The sequence below is a fragment of the Narcine bancroftii genome, chromosome 11, assembly GCF_036971445.1.
Source record: "Narcine bancroftii isolate sNarBan1 chromosome 11, sNarBan1.hap1, whole genome shotgun sequence".
NCBI lineage: Eukaryota > Metazoa > Chordata > Chondrichthyes > Torpediniformes > Narcinidae > Narcine > Narcine bancroftii.
Window position 1 is genome coordinate 90,936,589 of NC_091479.1, and position 18,967 is coordinate 90,955,555.

Sequence of the window (18,967 nt, forward strand, 5' to 3'; positions counted from 1 at the left end):
GACCTTCACGTTTCCTGCTTCATGACTATGGTAGCAAGGGGTACTTCATTGGTTGTGAACTGCTTTGGGATGTTTGAACAGAATGTGAAAGTTGCCATATCAATGCCAGCCTTCATTCCTTCCTTTGTTCCATTAAGTGTTAATGATTAAGGCCAATCACAACTGTATTTAAGCAAAATTAAAACTACACAATTCTTCTAACATTTTGAATTAAATTAATGCCAACAAGTTTTAAAATAATTTTGATCTGATGTTCTGCATTGAGTTAGCTTAGTGAAAGAGATGTCCCCTGGTCCTCAGCACATAAATGGAAAAGAACTGTACAATAAAAAAAAAATCTTGAATAATTAAAGTAGGAAAGTAAGGGCAACTTTAATGTAAGCAATAAAAATTGCAGGCATGACTGTCGTATTGTAGCAATGAATGATACATTAATTGCTCATTTTCTAACAGGTATCAATGTAACTGCAACAGAATTACCTTACCTAACACTGACAACCTCTACAACACAAGCATCCCCCACCATGTCAATGACTCCAACACTAAGACACTCAACAACTCCCAGGCCTGGCCCATTAACACCTCTTTCGACAATGACAACAGTGACCTCAAAGCCCTCAGCAACGACATCAACTTACACAACACCTTTTACATCCTCGGAAGCGTCAATTTTAAGTTCTACAAAAACCACTGTAACTTCCATCGGGAGTACCATAACAACCAATGTAACAGTGGTTCCAGTCCACCTGCAAACTTCCACTTCTGAAAAGGTGCCACCTCCCCCAAGTGCGACCTTTTCGACCGTACCTGCTGGCAACAGATCTGAAGTGGGTACTTCCTCAACACGTGTGGCAGAAACAACTGTTCTGCCAGAAGTAACGTTTCAGTTCAGCACACCTACTGAAAGCACAGCGACTATAACGAAACCACAGGCAACAGCAGACAAGGCAGAAATCGCAACGGAGGAGATGACCAGCCAGTCTGAGGCACCAGTCACCTCGAGGAAGACCACTCCGGAAATGCGTGTCACACTCGCGACCACCTCAGTTTCAGCTTCATCTCTGACTGTTCAGGAGAAAGCCACATCCGAACTGTTCACTGCATCACGGACTTTTCCTTTCACTCCGGGAATACACCTTTCTTCAGCGGTAATTAGTCCTCAGCCAGAAACTGCAACTCCAGTTGGTATCTCAACTCTACCTTCTTATTCTCAAACTGCGGCACCATCTGTGACTCCGGCACCATGCACGGTAGGAACACATTTAGCTTTCTTTTCCTTCTAGAATAAAAATGAAACAATTAAAACATTGCTAGAATCCTTAAAGTGCTAGTGGGAAATTTAAATAGACTTGAAATGTTCTACATAACCTCATGTTAATATTAATTATACTTGAAGATGCATAGATATTTCTCTCTACTATAACATGAACCAGTCCATTCAGCCCATTGTTCCATGACTATCTGTGATACCTTTGAGTAATTCCATTTTCCAGCACTTGGCCCTTATCCCTCTACTCCTGGGTAATTCAAGTGCTCATCTAATTCTGCTTCCATCTTTTTCCTCAGGCAGTGTCTTCCACCTGCCTTCCACTCCCTGGGAGCTTTATATTGAACTTAAAAATACTCCTCTCCTGCAAACAGGTGGGGTAAACATTTATTCAATGCAGTGAGAGTTCTGTTAAAATTCTGAAAGAAGGAAAACAAATCTCTCACCCTCATGTTAGAATAATAATTGATCTGGAAAATTAAACTTGAGGATAGACTTTGCCTTTCAAATCAGATTCCTTGTTTTTTTTTTCTCCCGAGATTCCTCATAGCATTCAAGGAGGCCATTCAGCACCCAATCTATGCTGTCTCCCATATCATGTATGCCTAATTACTCACCCAATGTTTGGTAAATAATTTTGTTATACGCCATAGAATTTATTTTACCATGCAAAACTTTTGAGATGCTGGATGAAAAGAAGGTGTCTTCGTGTCTCCCAATTTCCACTCACCTATCTCCTTCCTTTCACCATGAACATTCTTGGTTTTTCGATCTCAATTGATCTTCACTAACACATCAACGTCTCCATGATTTTAGCATGTTTTGATCACTTCTTTCCTCCTTTGCACTTCTTGGCACCTTCTTGTGCGCAGTGGCACATGAGGTAAAACCATTTGTCCGGCCAAAGCTGAATAATTGATTCGAGTCTGAGCATCATCTTTCACTCTGAGGTTTTATATTGTAGCAACTGTGTCGCAGTACAAAATGAAGAACGAGTAGATGATCAGACTTGGTCGTGGCAAGGGCTGATCAAGGTCGATCGGGATGAGATGCCCCCCCCCACCCCATGTCCAATACACAAGTTGTACAATTGTTTTGTAACACTCTGAAAGGGTTCTCGTATGACCTCTGTAAGGATGGCCTGTGTGCACCTCTATGCACGAGCACAAACTCGCAGACCCTGAGTTCCTTTGGGTGTTGTTCCATGCCTTGACGTGGGAACTGGGGCCAATTTTCCAAGCCGTTCCTGCAGTCTGCCTAAGACTTCAGTCGGTGGCACCTCCTGTCCATGTGATGCGGGCTCGAACTCCCCGGGTACAATGAGCAGGGCTCCATAAGCCAACTCTGCCGATGGGGAGTTGAGATCCTCCTTGGGTGCCGTTCTTATTCCCAGGAGGATCCAGGGCAGCTCGTCTGCCCAATCACGTCCATGGGGGGCGGGCTATCAGTGCAGCCTTCATGTGCCTAAGGAGCACCTCCACCAGGCCATTTGACTGCAGGTTGTCATGTGGTGCAGCCTGCATTTCCCAGTAGTCGCGACAAAACATCCAAGAGTGCGGCGATAAACTGTGGGCTTCTGTCGGAGGTGACGTGTGTGGGTAGGCTGAACACAGATAGCCAGGCAGAAATAAAACCTCTTGTGCATGAATTGGTCAATGAGTCCATCATAGGAGCTGCTTCCGGCCACCTAGTTGATGACCATTAACAATTACAATGACACCGGAAATGGGCCAACAATGTCGACGTGCACATGGTGCACTGCAGAGGCTGGAAAGACTGGAATGGCACCTTCACGTGCCTTTGCCCTTTTGCAGATTGGCAGTCCATGCACATCTTTGCCCAGAACGAGACCCACTTTTTGAGTCCATGCTGCGTGTTTGAACCACGTCGGGGGTCACCAATGTAGCAACTATGTCGCAGTGTGAAATAAGGAGGAGGAGAAAATTTTGTTTACTCAAACGGTCACATGCAGCTTTTTAAAGCCCCTGCACATTCCAAATGATGTCACCGCATTGTGAGGTCATGACGTCACTCGGAACCTTCCGAGCCGGTTTGATTAAACCCCTGGTGATCTGCTACAATATCAACATTATTTAAATCTGTGATGCTCTAATAAATTCAATGTGGCTTTGAGTTGTTTCCATTTAAAGTCTACTACATAGTAGGGTCATAGAAGTCTATAGCATGGAAACAGGCTCTTCTGCTCAACTGAAGCTAGTCCTGTTTACCTGTGTTTAGCCCATGTCCCTCGAAACCTTTCCTATCTAAGAACCCATCTAAATGTATTTTCAATGGTACAGTGGTCCCCACTTCTACTACTTCCTCAGGAGCTCATTCTATGCACCTACCACCCTCCATGTGAAGCGAGTGCCTCACAAGTGATTTCCACCTTCATCTTGGGAAGCGAGCATATGGATGATTTGCTTAATAGAGAAAATAACTGAAAGCCACTTGCATTGTAACCAATTATCTGGGATGAAAATTTGAAAATTCAACTGTATATCACTTCTGGTAATCTTTTCAATTCTGTATTATTTTTTTTCCCCAGTGCCCTTTCAACGTGACACAGCCAAGTTGTGGTTTTCTGGGAATGCCTGTCCAAATCAACAACGATAGGTGCTGTCCCCAATGGGAGTGTCCATGTAAGTACTAGTTTTGGACTTGTGCTGTATCATATTGGGTAATATAGAGAAAACCATAGCACACATAACAAGAGGCTAAAGTGGAAATTCACGCATAACAATGAACAAATTCATTTATTCCTGAAATTGGAAAACATAGTGTAATGGTTAGGATCACACTATTACATTGCCAGCGATTGGGGTTTGACCTGGTGCTGTCTATAAGGAGTTTCTGTGTTCTCCCTGTGTCTGGGTGGGTTTCCTCTGGATGTTCTGGTTTCCTCCTACCATTCAAAACATACTGGGCTTGTAGGTTAATTGGCCGGCATGTGCTCGTGGGCTGAAAGGACCTGTTACTGTTCTGTGTCCCTAAAGTCAAATTTAAAAATTAAAATAAAACCTGCATAAGCTGGAAATCTGAAATAAAACAAGAAAATGCTGAAGCTGCAACTGTGGAAAGAGAAACAAAATTGGTATTTCAGGTTCATAACCTTTCATCAGATCACTGGAACAATTTTTCCTGCTATTCCTGCGTGTTTGCTTGTCTGTTGGAAATGTTCAGTTTATTTGATGGTAAGTTCACTCATTCTAAATGGGAAGGCTTAATCCTTTAAAAAAAGCCCCAAACCTGACTGTCGGTTCTGCCACCGCACAATTTGTGGGATCCATCAGAGAATTTGGGTTTTGAGAGGGATTGGCTAAACCGAGGTGATTTTCATTCAAGCAGAGGGGAGATTGAAGGGAGATTTCATTGAGGTGGCTGCAATTATTGAAAACTTGGCGCTGGTGAACAGGAAGGCCTAATATCCATCAACCACCATAAATTGATGGTGATACATGTATCTTGTAACTGAAAAAAATAAACAAGAAGCCTTTATAATGAAGGACATCCAGCTGCCATACAAGTCTGAGGCATTACGTGTTTTCTTAAAGGGAAATGTAAAACCTGCAAACTTTGAATTGTTTTCTCAAATTTTGGGCTATTTTCCAGATAAAACAATGAGAGCTGGAGGACAATTTGGGATGACCAATGGTCATATGAGAGCAATGTAATGCGAATTACTTTGCCAGATTTAGGTACAAATTGGAAAATGTCATTTTGGGGAGCTAAACAAAAATTCTGGGATAAGTCCGTTTGGGTTGAGACCCAACGTGATACAATAAAATCCCCGTTAACCAGAATTCAAGCAACTGGCCGAAACAAAATTGTGGAAAATAAACAGGTAAAACAAAATCTGAAAGTTTAATATTGGCGCCCCCGAGCAGTCACTTCGCCAATCATGCAACGTGCAATCTCTTTCTTTTTCAATCTTTTTATTATTATTATAATTTATAAACACATACAGTTCAAAGAGATATAAAAAATACATAGTAAGTAATGAATTAATACAGAGATATTAAACAATAATATTACAGAATAAAAATATATCATTAAAAAAAAATTTAGATCAGTTTAGGGTGTGAACTATCTCTAAAAAAAAGATATAATTAACAATATATGAAAAAAGAGAAAAAAAAACCCAAAAAAGAAGAAAAAACAAATCTGAATTAAAAAAAACTTAAAAAAAACCTACAGATATAGCTAAACCACGCCGATCACTCCGATCTCATCTTACAGCCCAATTATCATACATAATCATAGAAAGAAAACAGAGCCAGATCAACTCACCACAAATGAAAATATCGAATAAATGGTCGCCAGGTTAACTCAAACTTAGAAGGGGATTCATAGACAGAGTTTCTAATTTTCTCTAAATTTAAACATAGTATAGTTTGGGTAAACCATTGGAAAACAGTGGGAGGATTAACCTCTTTCCAATTCAATAGTATAGATCTTCTAGCCATTAGAGTAAGAAAAGCAATCATACGATCCGCAGGAAGAGATAAATAAGTCAAATCTATCATAGGTAATCCAAAAATTGCAGTAATGGGATGTGGTTGTAAATCAATATTCAAAACAGTAGACATAATGGAAAAAATTTCCTTCCAATAATTCTGTAAAGAGGGACAGGACCAAAACATATGTCTAAGGGAAGCTATTTCCAATTGACATTTATCACATATAGGATCGATATGAGAATAAAAGCAATGGAGTTTATCTGCAACGTGCAATCTCAAACAACCAGAAAGTTCACTTATCCAATATCTACGAATCACCATAGATGGCAGATACTGGGGGATTTCACTGTAATTGTTTATTTTTCCCTATACTGAAACCTGCACTGCAGGCCCCCCATCAAATGTAAAAAGAATGAAAGCAACTAAAATATTACAACCAAAATGTACAATTTAAAAAATAATGTTTTATTGTATTCATTTTATCAGGTCGGTGTTCAATGTTCTCTGACCTCCACATCATTACGTTCGACGGTAATGATGTAGGAGTTTATGATGCCGCAGCCTACGTCCTGACTCGGTTGCCACAAGAATCTACTGTTGCCCATATCGAACAATGTCCCACTCGTGAGGTAACTAATTGCTTTTCTAAAACTGGAATCTGGTCCTCGGTTCAAAACATGCAGACACACAACTCAACATAGTAAATGTGAGGGTCTTGGAATGTTAGTGTGAGCAGGTCCTTTGGTCATTCAGCGTTCTCACTGCCTGCGGGAAGAACCTGGTGGTGTTGCCTCCTGTATCCCTTTCCCAACTGGAGAAACTGAAAGGTGCTGTGCGCAGGGTGATAGATGTCCTCAATGATTTTGCATGCCCTCTAGATCCAAGTTGATCACATCAATGGGGAGGGAGTGAGACCCCAGTGATCTTCTCTGCCACTCTTAATGTCCTATGTTTTGACCTCTGATCCATTCCTCTGCAGCAGTGGTTTTCAAACTTTTTCTTTTCACTCCCTTAAGCCGAACCTACGCCATAGATGCTCTGTGATTAGTAAGGGATTACTTAAAGTGGGTGGAAAGAAAAAGTTTTTTAATCAAACCATAACTCCAAAGGAAATGGGCCAATGACTATCTTTGTTAAGCAAAATATTTCAGTAACATTTGGGTCTAGAGCAGTGGTTCTCATCCTTTGTTCCCACTTGCATATCACTTTAAGTAATCCCTTACTAATCACAGAGCACCTGTGGCATAAGGAGTACTTAAGGAGGTTTGTGAATGGAAAGAAAAGTTTGAATCCTCTGCTCTATAGCAACCGTACCACACTGTGATGCAGCCGGCCAGGATGCTCTCAATAGAGCTCCTGTAGAAGGTTGAAATGATGGTGGTCAATAGCCTTGCCCACCATTTTTCTCAGTAAGTGCTTTTACTGTTGGGGTTTCCTGACAAGTGAGGAGATGTCATGTGTCCATTCTAGGTGGCTTGCTCAATTGACTTCAAGGAACTTGGTGTTCTCTACTCTCTCCGCTACCTAGTTATTGACGTGTAGTTGGGGGTGGTCATTCCTGGTCCTTGTGAAGTCCTCGATCATCCCCTTCATCTAGTCCACTTTGAGACTCTGGTTATTAATCTTGCACCATGTCTTGAGATCACAAATCATGAAGGTAAATTGTAAATTGTCCTTTATTGCATGCAGAAAGAGTGTAAAACATCTCAAGCAAGTCCTGCCATAGCTAGTCACCCATGGATTTGCTCTCCTTAAGGAGGAATATACTTGCAGTGATAACAAATCACAGAGGGTTCATCAGGCTAATTTCTGGGATGAAGGAATTCACTCATTCGAGTTTAGAAAGATGTATACTCATTGGAGTTTGGCAGGAAGAAGAATATCTTAGGGTTATGCAAGATGGATGCTTAACAGGGGCAATCAAGAATTAGAGCCTCTTGTTTCAAAATAAGGAATCAATCATTAAAAATGGAAAGGACAAAGAATTTCAGACTGAAGTCATTACATTTTCCCAAGAGCCATGGAAAATGAAATCACTGAGTATATGTAAGGCTGAGAAAGATATAAAGTTTTGTTCCATGGGGAAGCTGAGGGTTAACATAAATAGAAAATGAGGAAAAACTCAGCAAAGCAATATCTGTGGAAAGAGAAGCTAATTAACCTAATGGGTCAAGGATTATGGGTGTGAAGTTGAGGGCAAGATTCAGTGTTGCAGCAGGCTTGACATACTACTGCTTATAAGTTATACTTTCTTGTGGTAAATTAATTATTAAAAAATAGCACTTATTTTTATCATCTAATGAAAATCTTCTTGAAATGTGTTAACTGAAATGTTACTGAAAAATACTTCTATTTAATTGCAGAGTGCAAACTCAATAAGGCGTCCTGTAAGTAAATGACAATTATTTTAACAAAATTTGAATACTGCACATTTCAAGCTATTATCAATGCAGGATATTTGTATTTTTGTAATTTTGTTTACCCACTCTCATTGTTTCTGCCATCAAGGTGCCTGAAGGAAACTATGGATTATGCTTTAAAAAGCTAAACATAACCTCACGTAATCATAGGGTTCTCATCAATCGACTTGAAAGGCTGGTGAGTTTGAGATGGACATAGTTTCATTAAAGTTGCTAACTCCCTTTGCATTTGTGTGCTAAATTTATCACAATTAGTAATATGTTACAGAAACTAAACATATACATTATCTACCCAGGGGTGGCCAACCTTTTAATTTTAATTTAGATATTCAGCACAGTAACAGACCATTTTGGCCCAAGGGTACACACCGGTGGTGTAGGTTAATTGGGCAGCATGGACTTGTGGGCCATATATGCCTGTTACCGTGCTGTATGTCTAAATTAAAAATTAAAAGGTTGGGCAGCCCTGATCTAGACAATAAACGCTCATGTCTTTGCCATTCTTGTGATATTTGATAATGTCATGACTTTCATGTTATTTATTTCACATCCCTGCTCTTGGGGATATAATTTATAGAGGTCAGCAATCATAAAGCACGGAGCTCTCAATAAAACAGAATGACACTACATAAGGACTTGTATTTTCCTTTTGACTCAAATAAATACAGGGAACAATTCCCAATCTTGAAAGGGAATATTTATTAGCCAGTCCAAGACTTGTTTTCCAGTGAAGGGACTTTGAAATTCTGGCAGAAGGTTGCTGTGTTGGAAGGATACAAGGGTTATTACGGGAGTACTGTTAACTAGTTCTGGGTGCTGCAGCTTAGCGAGGATGTGAAATGTAGAAGAAATTTACTGAAAGGTTTCCAAGCATGGCGAAATTTAGTTATAGGGATAGACCTGAGAAACTCGGGTTATTCTCATTGGATCCGGGGTAACAGCGAGAAAATCTGATGAAGCTTTTGGAATCACGGAAGATACAGAACCACAGAAGCATAAAGCATTACAGCACTGAAACAGACCCTTTTCTCCAAACTATTATTCTGCCGAGTCCCACTGCTCTTCACCCAGTCCATATCCCTCCATACCCCTACCATCCATGTACTTGTCCAAATTATTCTTAAATGTTAAAATTGAGCCCGCATTCACCACTTCAGCTGGCACCTCATTCTACACTCCCACCACTCTGTATGTGAAGTTCCCCATAATGCTCCCCCTAAACTTTTCCCCTTTCAGCCTTAACCCATGTCCTCCGGTTTATATCTCACCTACCCTCAGTGGAAAAAAGCCTACCTACATTTACTCTGACTACACCCCTCATAATTTTAAATACCTCCATCAATCTCCCCTCATGCTCCAGGGAATAAAGTCCTAACCCGTTTAACCTTTTTCTTGTAACTCAGTTCCTGACATCCGGGCAACATCCTAGTAAAAATAGACACTGTCATTAGGGAGAAACTGTCCTTCTTGGTGGAGAGGTTAAGAACAGGGGACATTGAATCAGGGGATTGGCAAAAGAGCCAAAAGTGGTATAAAGAATTTTAATTTAGGTGGGCTGGATAGCTCTTGCAAAGTGTTAGAATGAATTTGTTTTGACAAGTGGCCTCCTTCTATACTGTGAACCATTCTGGTGAGACAGCTTAGAAAGAAGGTGATTGGGACTGGGCAGGATAAAGACTGAGCAAGATAAAGTTGGCGTAGCAGTTATCACAATGCCTTTACAGTGCCAGTGATTGAATCCTGCACTGTCTGTAAGGAGTTTGTACGTTCTCTCCATCTCTGTCTGCATGGGGTTTCCCTAGGGCTCTCCCACCGCTTGAAACATACCGGTGGGGGAGGTTATTTGGGTGTAAACTGGGCGGCATGGAATCTTGAGCTGAAATGACCTGTTTCAGTGCTGTATGCCTAAAAATAAAGACGAGGGAGGATGGCATTCCAGTGGAGCTGCAGAAGGGAAAGAAAATAATTGAGAAGTGACAGGGAAAAAGGGAGAATAAAGAAAAGCAAACAGTCGACTGAGAAAGGATGGGATGCAGCTAAGAAAGTCGAGAGAGTTAATGTCTGAGAAGGATGGCAATTATTGGTGGGGGGGCGGTCATGAGAATAGGGGTTATTGAAGTGTAACTTGCTGGGAAAAGAGGATGAGTAGGACAGGGAAAACTGGAAATGGGATTTGGGAGGGGAAATTAGAAAAGAATGCAGTGATGAAGGATAATGATTGGGGTGGAAGCCAAAGGAGAGATTAACAAATGGGAAAGGAAGTGATAGGGAGAGGGTTGATTGGGAAAAGAAGGTGCCCAGAATAAAAGGCTGGAATAGAAGCTGATGAGGACAGGGGCTTATTGAGAAAGAAGGTAAGGAAGATCAGTAAAATTAGGCAATTTAGCGGTGGTGATCGGGAAGTAGGTGACAGAGAGCAAGAAACAAAGCAATTGGGAGGAGCATCATCCGAACGGAAGTGTATCCAGGAGGAGGGTGAGTCGTGGTGCGGACTACAATTGGGAAGGGTTTGGGAAAGGATGAACACAGTGAATTTAAACATTTTTGCGTATACCCTGACCAAACTTATTATGTGAATTATGTTTGAAGAGTTTCATTCTGATTCCTGATGGGCCATGGCAAAAAATGTTCATAATTTGCAACTTGATATGCTTCTGGTCAATTACTAAGTAAATATTCTGACTTTTTTTGGTTTATCCAAATCTAGATTAGAAGACATGGGCTCGGTGGCATTGTAGCTGAAATAATTTTGCTGATGCTGGGCTCGAGTGCAATACACAGTCATGCTGTTAATACAATTTTATTGGCTAAAAATACAGTCAATCGGCATCAGCTGTGATTGATTTGAAAAGGTCATTGCATTTATTTTGTTTGCAGACAACAGTGAACTCTAGACCTGCACGACTCCCATTCACAAAATTAGGCTTCCACATACAGGACACTGGAGCAATGTACCAGATCAGAACCCCAGCTGGTGTTACTATTCAATGGTATCGTAGCACAGGCATCATTGTGTTGGAATTTGGTTTGCCTTCCAACAGAACTATAGGAACTAAAGGCTTATGCGGTGAGTGCATAAACAATACTTCTGGGGATTAAAAAAAAAGATAGCGACTTGGCACAGAAACCGGCAGGGATTTCAAGGTAAAAATTTTAAGACGAAAAAAAAGAATTAATAAAAAGCCAATTCTACTTGTTAATTACCGAAAATCACATTCATTGGAAATTTTTTGGTTTGAACGAATTAAGACTTTGTCAATGCACTCAGAAAGAAATCCATTTTCAGAAAGTAACTATAAAATGAACAATATTATTGCAAATATTGTGTGCCGATCAATGTCTGTTCACTCACTCCAGGCTGTTGCAACGGTAGCCCCGCTGATGATCTCAAGCTACCAAATGGGACCATTATTACAGAAGTGGAGAATGTAGGACTTTTCCTTGAAAGCTGGATGGTTGTCACGTCTGGTCTTGAGAGAGATTGTTTTAGATGTCGTAAACAGAATTGCACCACTGGTAACTGTACTGCATGTTTTGAAATGCTGAATCAGAAACCTTGGATCCTATGTCATCAGCATGTAAGTAGAGAAAATATCTGTTCCAATTTAGAACATAGAACAGTACAGACCCTTCAGCCCATGATGTTTTGCCAACGCAAATCTACTCCAAAATAATTGTTCCTGACCTCACACCAGTAACTCTCTATTTTTCTTAATACCCATGTGCTAACTCAGACCCACATATCTATCTCAGAATCAGAATTTATTGACACAAACTCATCACGAAATTCATTGTTTTGCGGCAGCATTACCGATTGCTAAATTGCCATAAATTACATGTAAAAAAATAAATAGATTAGTGCAAAAGAAAAGAAAATAAGGTAGTGTCTGTGGTTCATTTGTCCATTCAGAAATCTGATGGCCGAGGGGAGGAAGCTGTTTTTGTACATTGGATGTTTGTCTTCAGGCCCCTCTACCTCCTTCCTGATGGTAGCAGAATGAAGAAGGCTTGGGTGGTGAGGGTCCTTAAGGATAGAGACTACTTTCTTAAGACACTATCTCTTGTAGATGTCCTCAAATGAGTGTAAAATGATGCACAAGATGGTGCTGGCTGAGTTCACAACTCTCTGTAATCATTTTTCTGTCCTGTGCATTGACACTTCCAAACCAGACCGTGATCCAACCAGTCAGAATGCTCTTCATGATGCACCTGTAGAAATGTGCAAGAGTCTTTGGTGAAGTGCCAAGTCTCCTCAATCTCCTCATGAAGTATAGCTTCTGGTGAGCCACCTTTGTGATTACATGGAAGCCCTAGGATACACTAAAAGTCTTTTCAATGTCCCTATTGTACCAGTCTCCACCACAACCCCAAGTAAAGGGTTCCAGAGGTTACCCTCTGTGTAACAAACATACCTCTGAAATCTCTCCTAAACTTTTCTCCACTCACCTAAAAGAGATGGCCTCAGTCATTTAGGACATATGGGATTGTAATCATGGATTTACTTGTTTTCAACCGCCCCATTATAATTTGACCTTATTTAAGGTTGAAAAGTGCACTGAAGAGGTAAGATTTGGGAGTGCAATGTTTTACTGCAGTAGAGTTAATGAAGGGCCTTTGCACCAGGACATTATCTATACAAATCATATGTATTAAGTAGAAATCATCATTTCTTTCTTGAATACAAAATAGATCTTCTGTCAGAAAAGACTTGGATAGTTATTTATCATTGAATTTCCAGTAATCTTATCTTCAGATATAACCGTATAATAGCAAAGCAATTCCATGAAAGTCAAAATAAAAATAGAAAATGCCGGAAACTGTCAGCAGGTCAGACAATATAGCTGAAAAGAGAAATAGAATTAACATTTCAGGTTGAAGTCCCTTCATGCTTCAACAATGCTGGAAGAACTCAGCAAGTCTCACAGTGTCCATAGGAGGTAAAGGTATATAACCGATATTTCGGGCCTGAGTCCCTTTTCAAAGTATGAGTAAAAAAGCAGGCAGGCACCTGAATTAAATGGAAGGCAGGAGGAGGAGAACAGACTAACAGACAAAAGGTGTTTATTGGATGCGCAGACCAGGAGAGAGGAAAGGTGAGAATCCTCCAGCAACTCCGTGTTTGACTACAATCATAGCATCTGCAGGGCTTTGTGTTTCACCACATACTTCAACATTAACTTTGTTTCTTTTTCAACGGATGCTACTTGATCTGCTTTTTCCAGTGTTTTCTGTTTTTATTGCAGATTTTCAATATCTGCACTTTGTTTGGATAAGATTAGTAACATTTTTAGATTTGTGAATTAAATTGCCATGAAAATACAGTAAAACCTCTGATATCCAGAATTCAAGCAACTGGCAGCCTCAAACAAAATTGCTAAAAATAGGTAAAAAAATAGAAGTTTAAAATTGGTGCCCTCTAGAGGTTAGTTTGCCAATCCATACAACATGCAATCTCAAGCAACCAGCAAATTCACTTATCCAGCATCTAACAATCCCCATTGGTGCTGGATACTGGGGGTTATACTGTACTTATGTTTTTTTTTTACAGGAGATTTGATTATTTGTCTATCATTTCAAGATGTGATGGATGTAAATGTCATATTATTTGCTCTTGTTCATAACTCACTTATTCGCACTTAGGTCACGCCAGAAATATTTTGTGAGCTCTGGATCAGAGATTATCACTATGTGACCCATCAATGTGACGCGTTGGCTTTATATGCAGCTGCTTGCAATAAATACAATGTTTGTATTCCATGGAGAACTCCAGAATTTTGTCGTAAGTATCTGTACCTGCTGTATTATCATTATCACTGTAGAGCTCGTTGAAAGAATCAAAAACTTGTTGATCCAAACCAAGGCTTTTATTAGCAAAAGACAGGAGCTCTTCACAGGTGGCCGACCAGTCCGGAATGATCCGACCTGGCTAGGGACACAACCCTTTAAGGCCCAAACAGTAGGTGTGGCTTAGCTCTCAGCCAATCGCTGTAAGCACAGTCTAGATACTCTAACTATATACACTATGTACATTGGTGATAGACCTGTACTATCACAATCATTGATTAGTATTAAATAATCAGCGTTAAAGTACAGTGGTAGTCCTTTCATTCAGTTTGTACAGAAGTAAATTTTAATAAATCTTCCTAAATTTATGTACAAATTGAAAATGGGAATGTAATAGTACAGATCTATCACCAATGTACATAGTGTATATAGTTACTGTATCTAGACTGTGCTTACAGCGATTGGCTGAGAGCTAAGCCACGCCTACTGTCTGGGCCTTAAAGGGTTGTGTCCCTAGTCAGGTCGGATCATTCCGGACTGGTCGGCCACCTGTGAAGAGCTCCTGTCTTTTGCTAATAAAAGCCTTGGTTTGGATCAACAAGTCTTTGATTCTTTCGACGAGCTCTACAGGGGAAAAACCTGTTAAAGCAGTTAATTCCTGTTATTTGATGTTGCTTTATCAATATTGTTACAAATGTGTTACTTTCATGCATTTTTTATTGAAACCAAGAGAACAGCAGTAATGCAGTCTCTTGATCCAATGCATTGACCACTTCCTGATGGCAAGAAAGGTACAACCAAATTATTCCCTCAGTGGTTTTGCCTTACCTTTTCTGATCATCTGATTCTGTTTGTTTGGTAGCATAGTTACCACTTCTGTCCAAAATGACGAGTATATTTTTCTATACTCTGGCAGTGGAAGGTCGATTTATCCTTTCAAAGGAATGCTGCCAAGCCTTTCAGCAAATCCACTACCTTGTCTTCCAAGAATATGTTCTTAGCTGACACCTGCACTCAGGTTAAGCATGAGTGTTTGTTGCAGTTTCCAAGCAAGCTTTTATTGTTTAAATTTTTCCTGCACTTTCTTCCATTTGGTTGATTTACTTACTTTAACTCATTGTCGTAGAATTGAAGCCATGGCTCTTTTTCTGCCAAAGTAACCAGAAATATATCGCAAGACCATTTTAATATCTTCAAGTGCATTGTTATAAACACAGGATATTTTGCTGAAGATCTGTGCTTTGTAATCTAACTGACTTTTGGGAGCAGAATTAGAACTTGTGATAAACATGGAACAGTACAATTTTGGTTGAAATTGAATTGCGGAGAATTCTTAGAGATATTTTGACAGGATTCTTCTAAATAGTGTGGAATTGAAATTGGGTTTGATGAACATATCTGCATAGAATTTTAGAAAATGCCAAATTTAAAATTGATTGCTTCAAGTCTACATTTTTAAAATGTAATTTTTACATTAATTCATTCCACTATTGTACATACAGCACTTAGCTGCCCTGTTGGCATGGAATACCAGCCTTGTGTGCCAGCATGTGAAAGCAAGATGTGTCAGAATAAGGACTTCTATTTGGAACATGATCCCACTTGTTCATTCATTAGTGAGAGTTGTGTCTGTCCACGAGGAACTGTGTTGCACCAACCCGATTCCAACTTCTGTGTTAGGGAAGAAAAATGTGGTGAGTAATTATAGCCATTTCTATGTTTTTTAAAATATGCGACAAATAAAAATGATCCATCTGTAAACTAAGATTTTATTATTCTGAAGTTCAGCTAGTCTGATTTTAACATATCAGTGAATTTAGTTTGCATGTGACATATTTCAGAGATGCTTTGTGTGCAGTAAAGTAAATGTCACAGTTTCTGTTAAGATGACTAGTAGTCTTTGAATAAACCATGACGTTGTAAACAAATACATCAATTAAATTTGACGCAAGATTAGAAATGGTAAATCGTGTGATTTGAGCTTGGGTGTTGATTTGAATTATTTAAATCCTGTTTTTTTTTTCCAGCTTGCACGGACAATGAAGGACAACCACGGTCAGCAGATGAAACCTGGAATGGATCTCATAAAGGGTGCTGTATGTACAAGTGCTTGGATAATGGAACTATCATTGCCATAGAACCTGAATGTAGTGAAGCAGCATTACCAATCTGTGAAAGAGAAGGGGAAGTAGTGATTGATGTGGTTGAAGAGGGTGCATGCTGTCCCAAGAAGATTTGTGGTACGTGTTATTTGCATTAAATAACAAAATTCTGTTGCGAGAATTGCTTCACAGTGTCTGTTTATCATTACTGAATGCAGTCCATGTATTGAAGGTATTGTGCTGTCAGAGAAGGACATCCTCACAAATCAACAACAATATTTCCAAGTTAGGATATTTTATGACTGTAGTTTTGTGGCTTCCTTTGTCCTAGGTAATAGAACTTTTAGGTTTGGGACAAATTTGAAAGAGAAAACTAAGTATTGTATTGTCACAATCTACCTACTTATTCTGAATCTTAATGATTTACCTCAAATCTAAAAAAGAATTGCTAGTGGCAGTTTTATTTTAAAATTTTCCCCTCACGTAATAAATGATGATTCAGCTCCCTTCAATAACTGTTGAAAATTTCCACCATACCAAATTTGAAAGTCATATAAATTAAATGAAAACATAATTTTATGATCAAACATTTTGCTAAATATCTGATCAAGTGTGACATATTTATTACATGTAAATATTTTTAGAAAACATCAAATATGAAAGATTGAAAGCCTTTTAACTTCTGGTACTTGCATTTTTTCAGAATGCAATTTGACCATATGTGGAAGTGATGTTCTGACATGTGAAAATGGAAATAAGTTGGTGATAGGCTACAGTGCCATCTCCTGTTGTCCTGAGTACCGATGTGGTAAGTTCACAGAAATTTATAACCCAGACTGACTTTTTTTGAGAATTGTAGTAAGAAGTCATCTATCTGATAGTTGTGGATCAGAGTGTTTTGAATACATTGCAAGATTTTTCTTCTATTAAAGCCAACAGGAAAGAAAATCAGTTAGATAAACAGTTGTTGATCAATAGAGATGAGCTACAGACAAGTTATAAAATATAACATATAAGTAACGTGACAGCAAGTCACATTTCAAGAGTATGTCCCTATTATTGTATAAAGTAATGGGTTAAGCAAGAATAATATTGCCACATGCAACAAAAATTTGCAAATTTACTGTGGTTTTCATTATTTTATTTTTTGACAATATTTATTTAAAAATATTACAGATTTGGAAATTTTTAAAATTTTTTGTTAATTTGGTGTTAAAACACAGAATGTGATCCTCTGGCATGCCCAACCAGTTCTCCACCTGCATGCAGGGAGGACCAGTTTCTCGTTGAAGTGCGAGTCGGCGATTCTTGCTGTTTCTCCTTCCAGTGCGGTGAGTCAAGGTTTCCGTTTGTTCATGCTGCGATAGCATGGCTTTATAACAGAAAGACTATATGCATGGGTTTACACATTTGTGCAATTGAACTGAGGTATGCCACATTATGTGAGTCAGATGGCTTGTCAGGGGACTTTTACCCATTTCCACTCTATTACACGAGGGATTCTGCAATAGAATCCTTTATTATTTTCCACTTATAAAAGAACCCCAAAGTACTTTTTGCTTTTCAAACTACTGGAATTTTATATATTTGTAGAAAAATATTTTCTCTGTGATTCCAACTGGGAAAATTTTTTTTAAATTTCAAAATCATGACATAAATTACATGCGACCAAAATGTTATAGGTGAGAGGTTTTGTGTACTGGAGAAACTAATAGTACAGTGTATTTATGTTTTCTCTTGGAATTGTATTGATCTTTAAAGAAAGTATCGAGGGGATAAGAAAAACCAAGGACTGTAAACCCCACAGTATCCAGCACCTCTCGGATAAGTGAATTTTTTTGGTCACTTGAGATTGTGTGTCACGTGATTGGTGAACTGACTGCTCGCCAATTTTAAACTTTTGTGTTTTTTTATCTATTTATTTCCCTCACTTTTTGTTGGCATTTGCTTGAGGCTGCTGGTTGCTTGAATTCCAGGTAACGGGGGATTTTGCTGTACCTGTATTACATTTTACCACTGTGGATACAACACTTTTATAAGAATTTATTTCTTTTATTACATAGTTTTTAAAATCAAGCCTTTGAACATGAGAAATAGAGGAGGAGTAGGCCATCCGGTCCATCGAGCCTGCTCTGCCATTCAATAAGATCATGGCTGATCTGATCACTGACTCAACTCCACCTACCTGCCTTTTCCTCATATCCCTTAATTCCTTTTTTATGTAAAAAGTCTATCTAACTGAACCTTAAATATGTTTAATGAAGTAGTCTCAACTGCTTTCCTGAGCAGAGAATTCCACAGGTTCACTACTCTCTGGGGAAAAACATTTTTTCCTTATCTCCATTTTAAATCTACTCCCCTGAATCTTGAGGCTGTGTCAGTGTAAACAAATTTCCTGACTCTATCTTATCTATCCCTTTCATAATTTTATAAGTTTCTATAAGATCTCCTCTCGTTCTTCTGAATGCGATGAGCATAATTCCTGGCGATTTAGTCTCTCTTCGTAGGTCAATCCCCTCATCACCAGGATCAATCTAGTAAACCTCCTCTGGACTGGCTCCAAGGCCAGTTAATCAGAATATCCTTCTGTGTGGGAAGTCTCGAAGTGGTTCACCCCAAAACATTGACAATCCACTGACACTGCTTGATCTACTGAGTTCCTCCAGCAGATTGTGCTTTATGTATTTGTTGGTTAGCACAAGGCCCTGTTTAAAGAAAAAGTTAGAGGTATTTTGCGTAAACTCAAAAAATATCCTTCCAATTATTTTAGTGTGTGAATCGTGCATTGACCCAATTCCTACATGCAATGAAGGAGATCTTCTTGTTGTCGACCTCAACACTGTTGACCGTTGCTGTCCACTATACCACTGTGGTGAGTGAAATATCATCTTTGCTATTTCTAAGCTTTGCTGATCCATTCAAGTGACCTTCTGC

At 39.3% G+C, this 18,967-nt stretch overlaps 1 protein-coding gene across 1 annotated transcript in view; it reads left to right on the forward strand.

Moving 5' to 3' along the window:
- otogl (otogelin-like) overlaps positions 1 to 18,967 on the forward strand; it is a 111,120-nt gene that overhangs the window by 72,264 nt on the left and 19,889 nt on the right. The window contains exons 34-46 of the mRNA XM_069902299.1: positions 454 to 1,250; positions 3,816 to 3,909; positions 6,214 to 6,356; positions 8,091 to 8,114; positions 8,236 to 8,325; positions 11,025 to 11,214; positions 11,505 to 11,725; positions 13,788 to 13,926; positions 15,434 to 15,625; positions 15,959 to 16,171; positions 16,737 to 16,841; positions 17,257 to 17,364; positions 18,804 to 18,905. Of these exons, the coding sequence (XP_069758400.1) occupies positions 454 to 1,250; positions 3,816 to 3,909; positions 6,214 to 6,356; positions 8,091 to 8,114; positions 8,236 to 8,325; positions 11,025 to 11,214; positions 11,505 to 11,725; positions 13,788 to 13,926; positions 15,434 to 15,625; positions 15,959 to 16,171; positions 16,737 to 16,841; positions 17,257 to 17,364; positions 18,804 to 18,905 (2,418 nt within the window). The remainder of the gene's footprint in view (positions 1 to 453; positions 1,251 to 3,815; positions 3,910 to 6,213; positions 6,357 to 8,090; positions 8,115 to 8,235; positions 8,326 to 11,024; positions 11,215 to 11,504; positions 11,726 to 13,787; positions 13,927 to 15,433; positions 15,626 to 15,958; positions 16,172 to 16,736; positions 16,842 to 17,256; positions 17,365 to 18,803; positions 18,906 to 18,967) is intronic.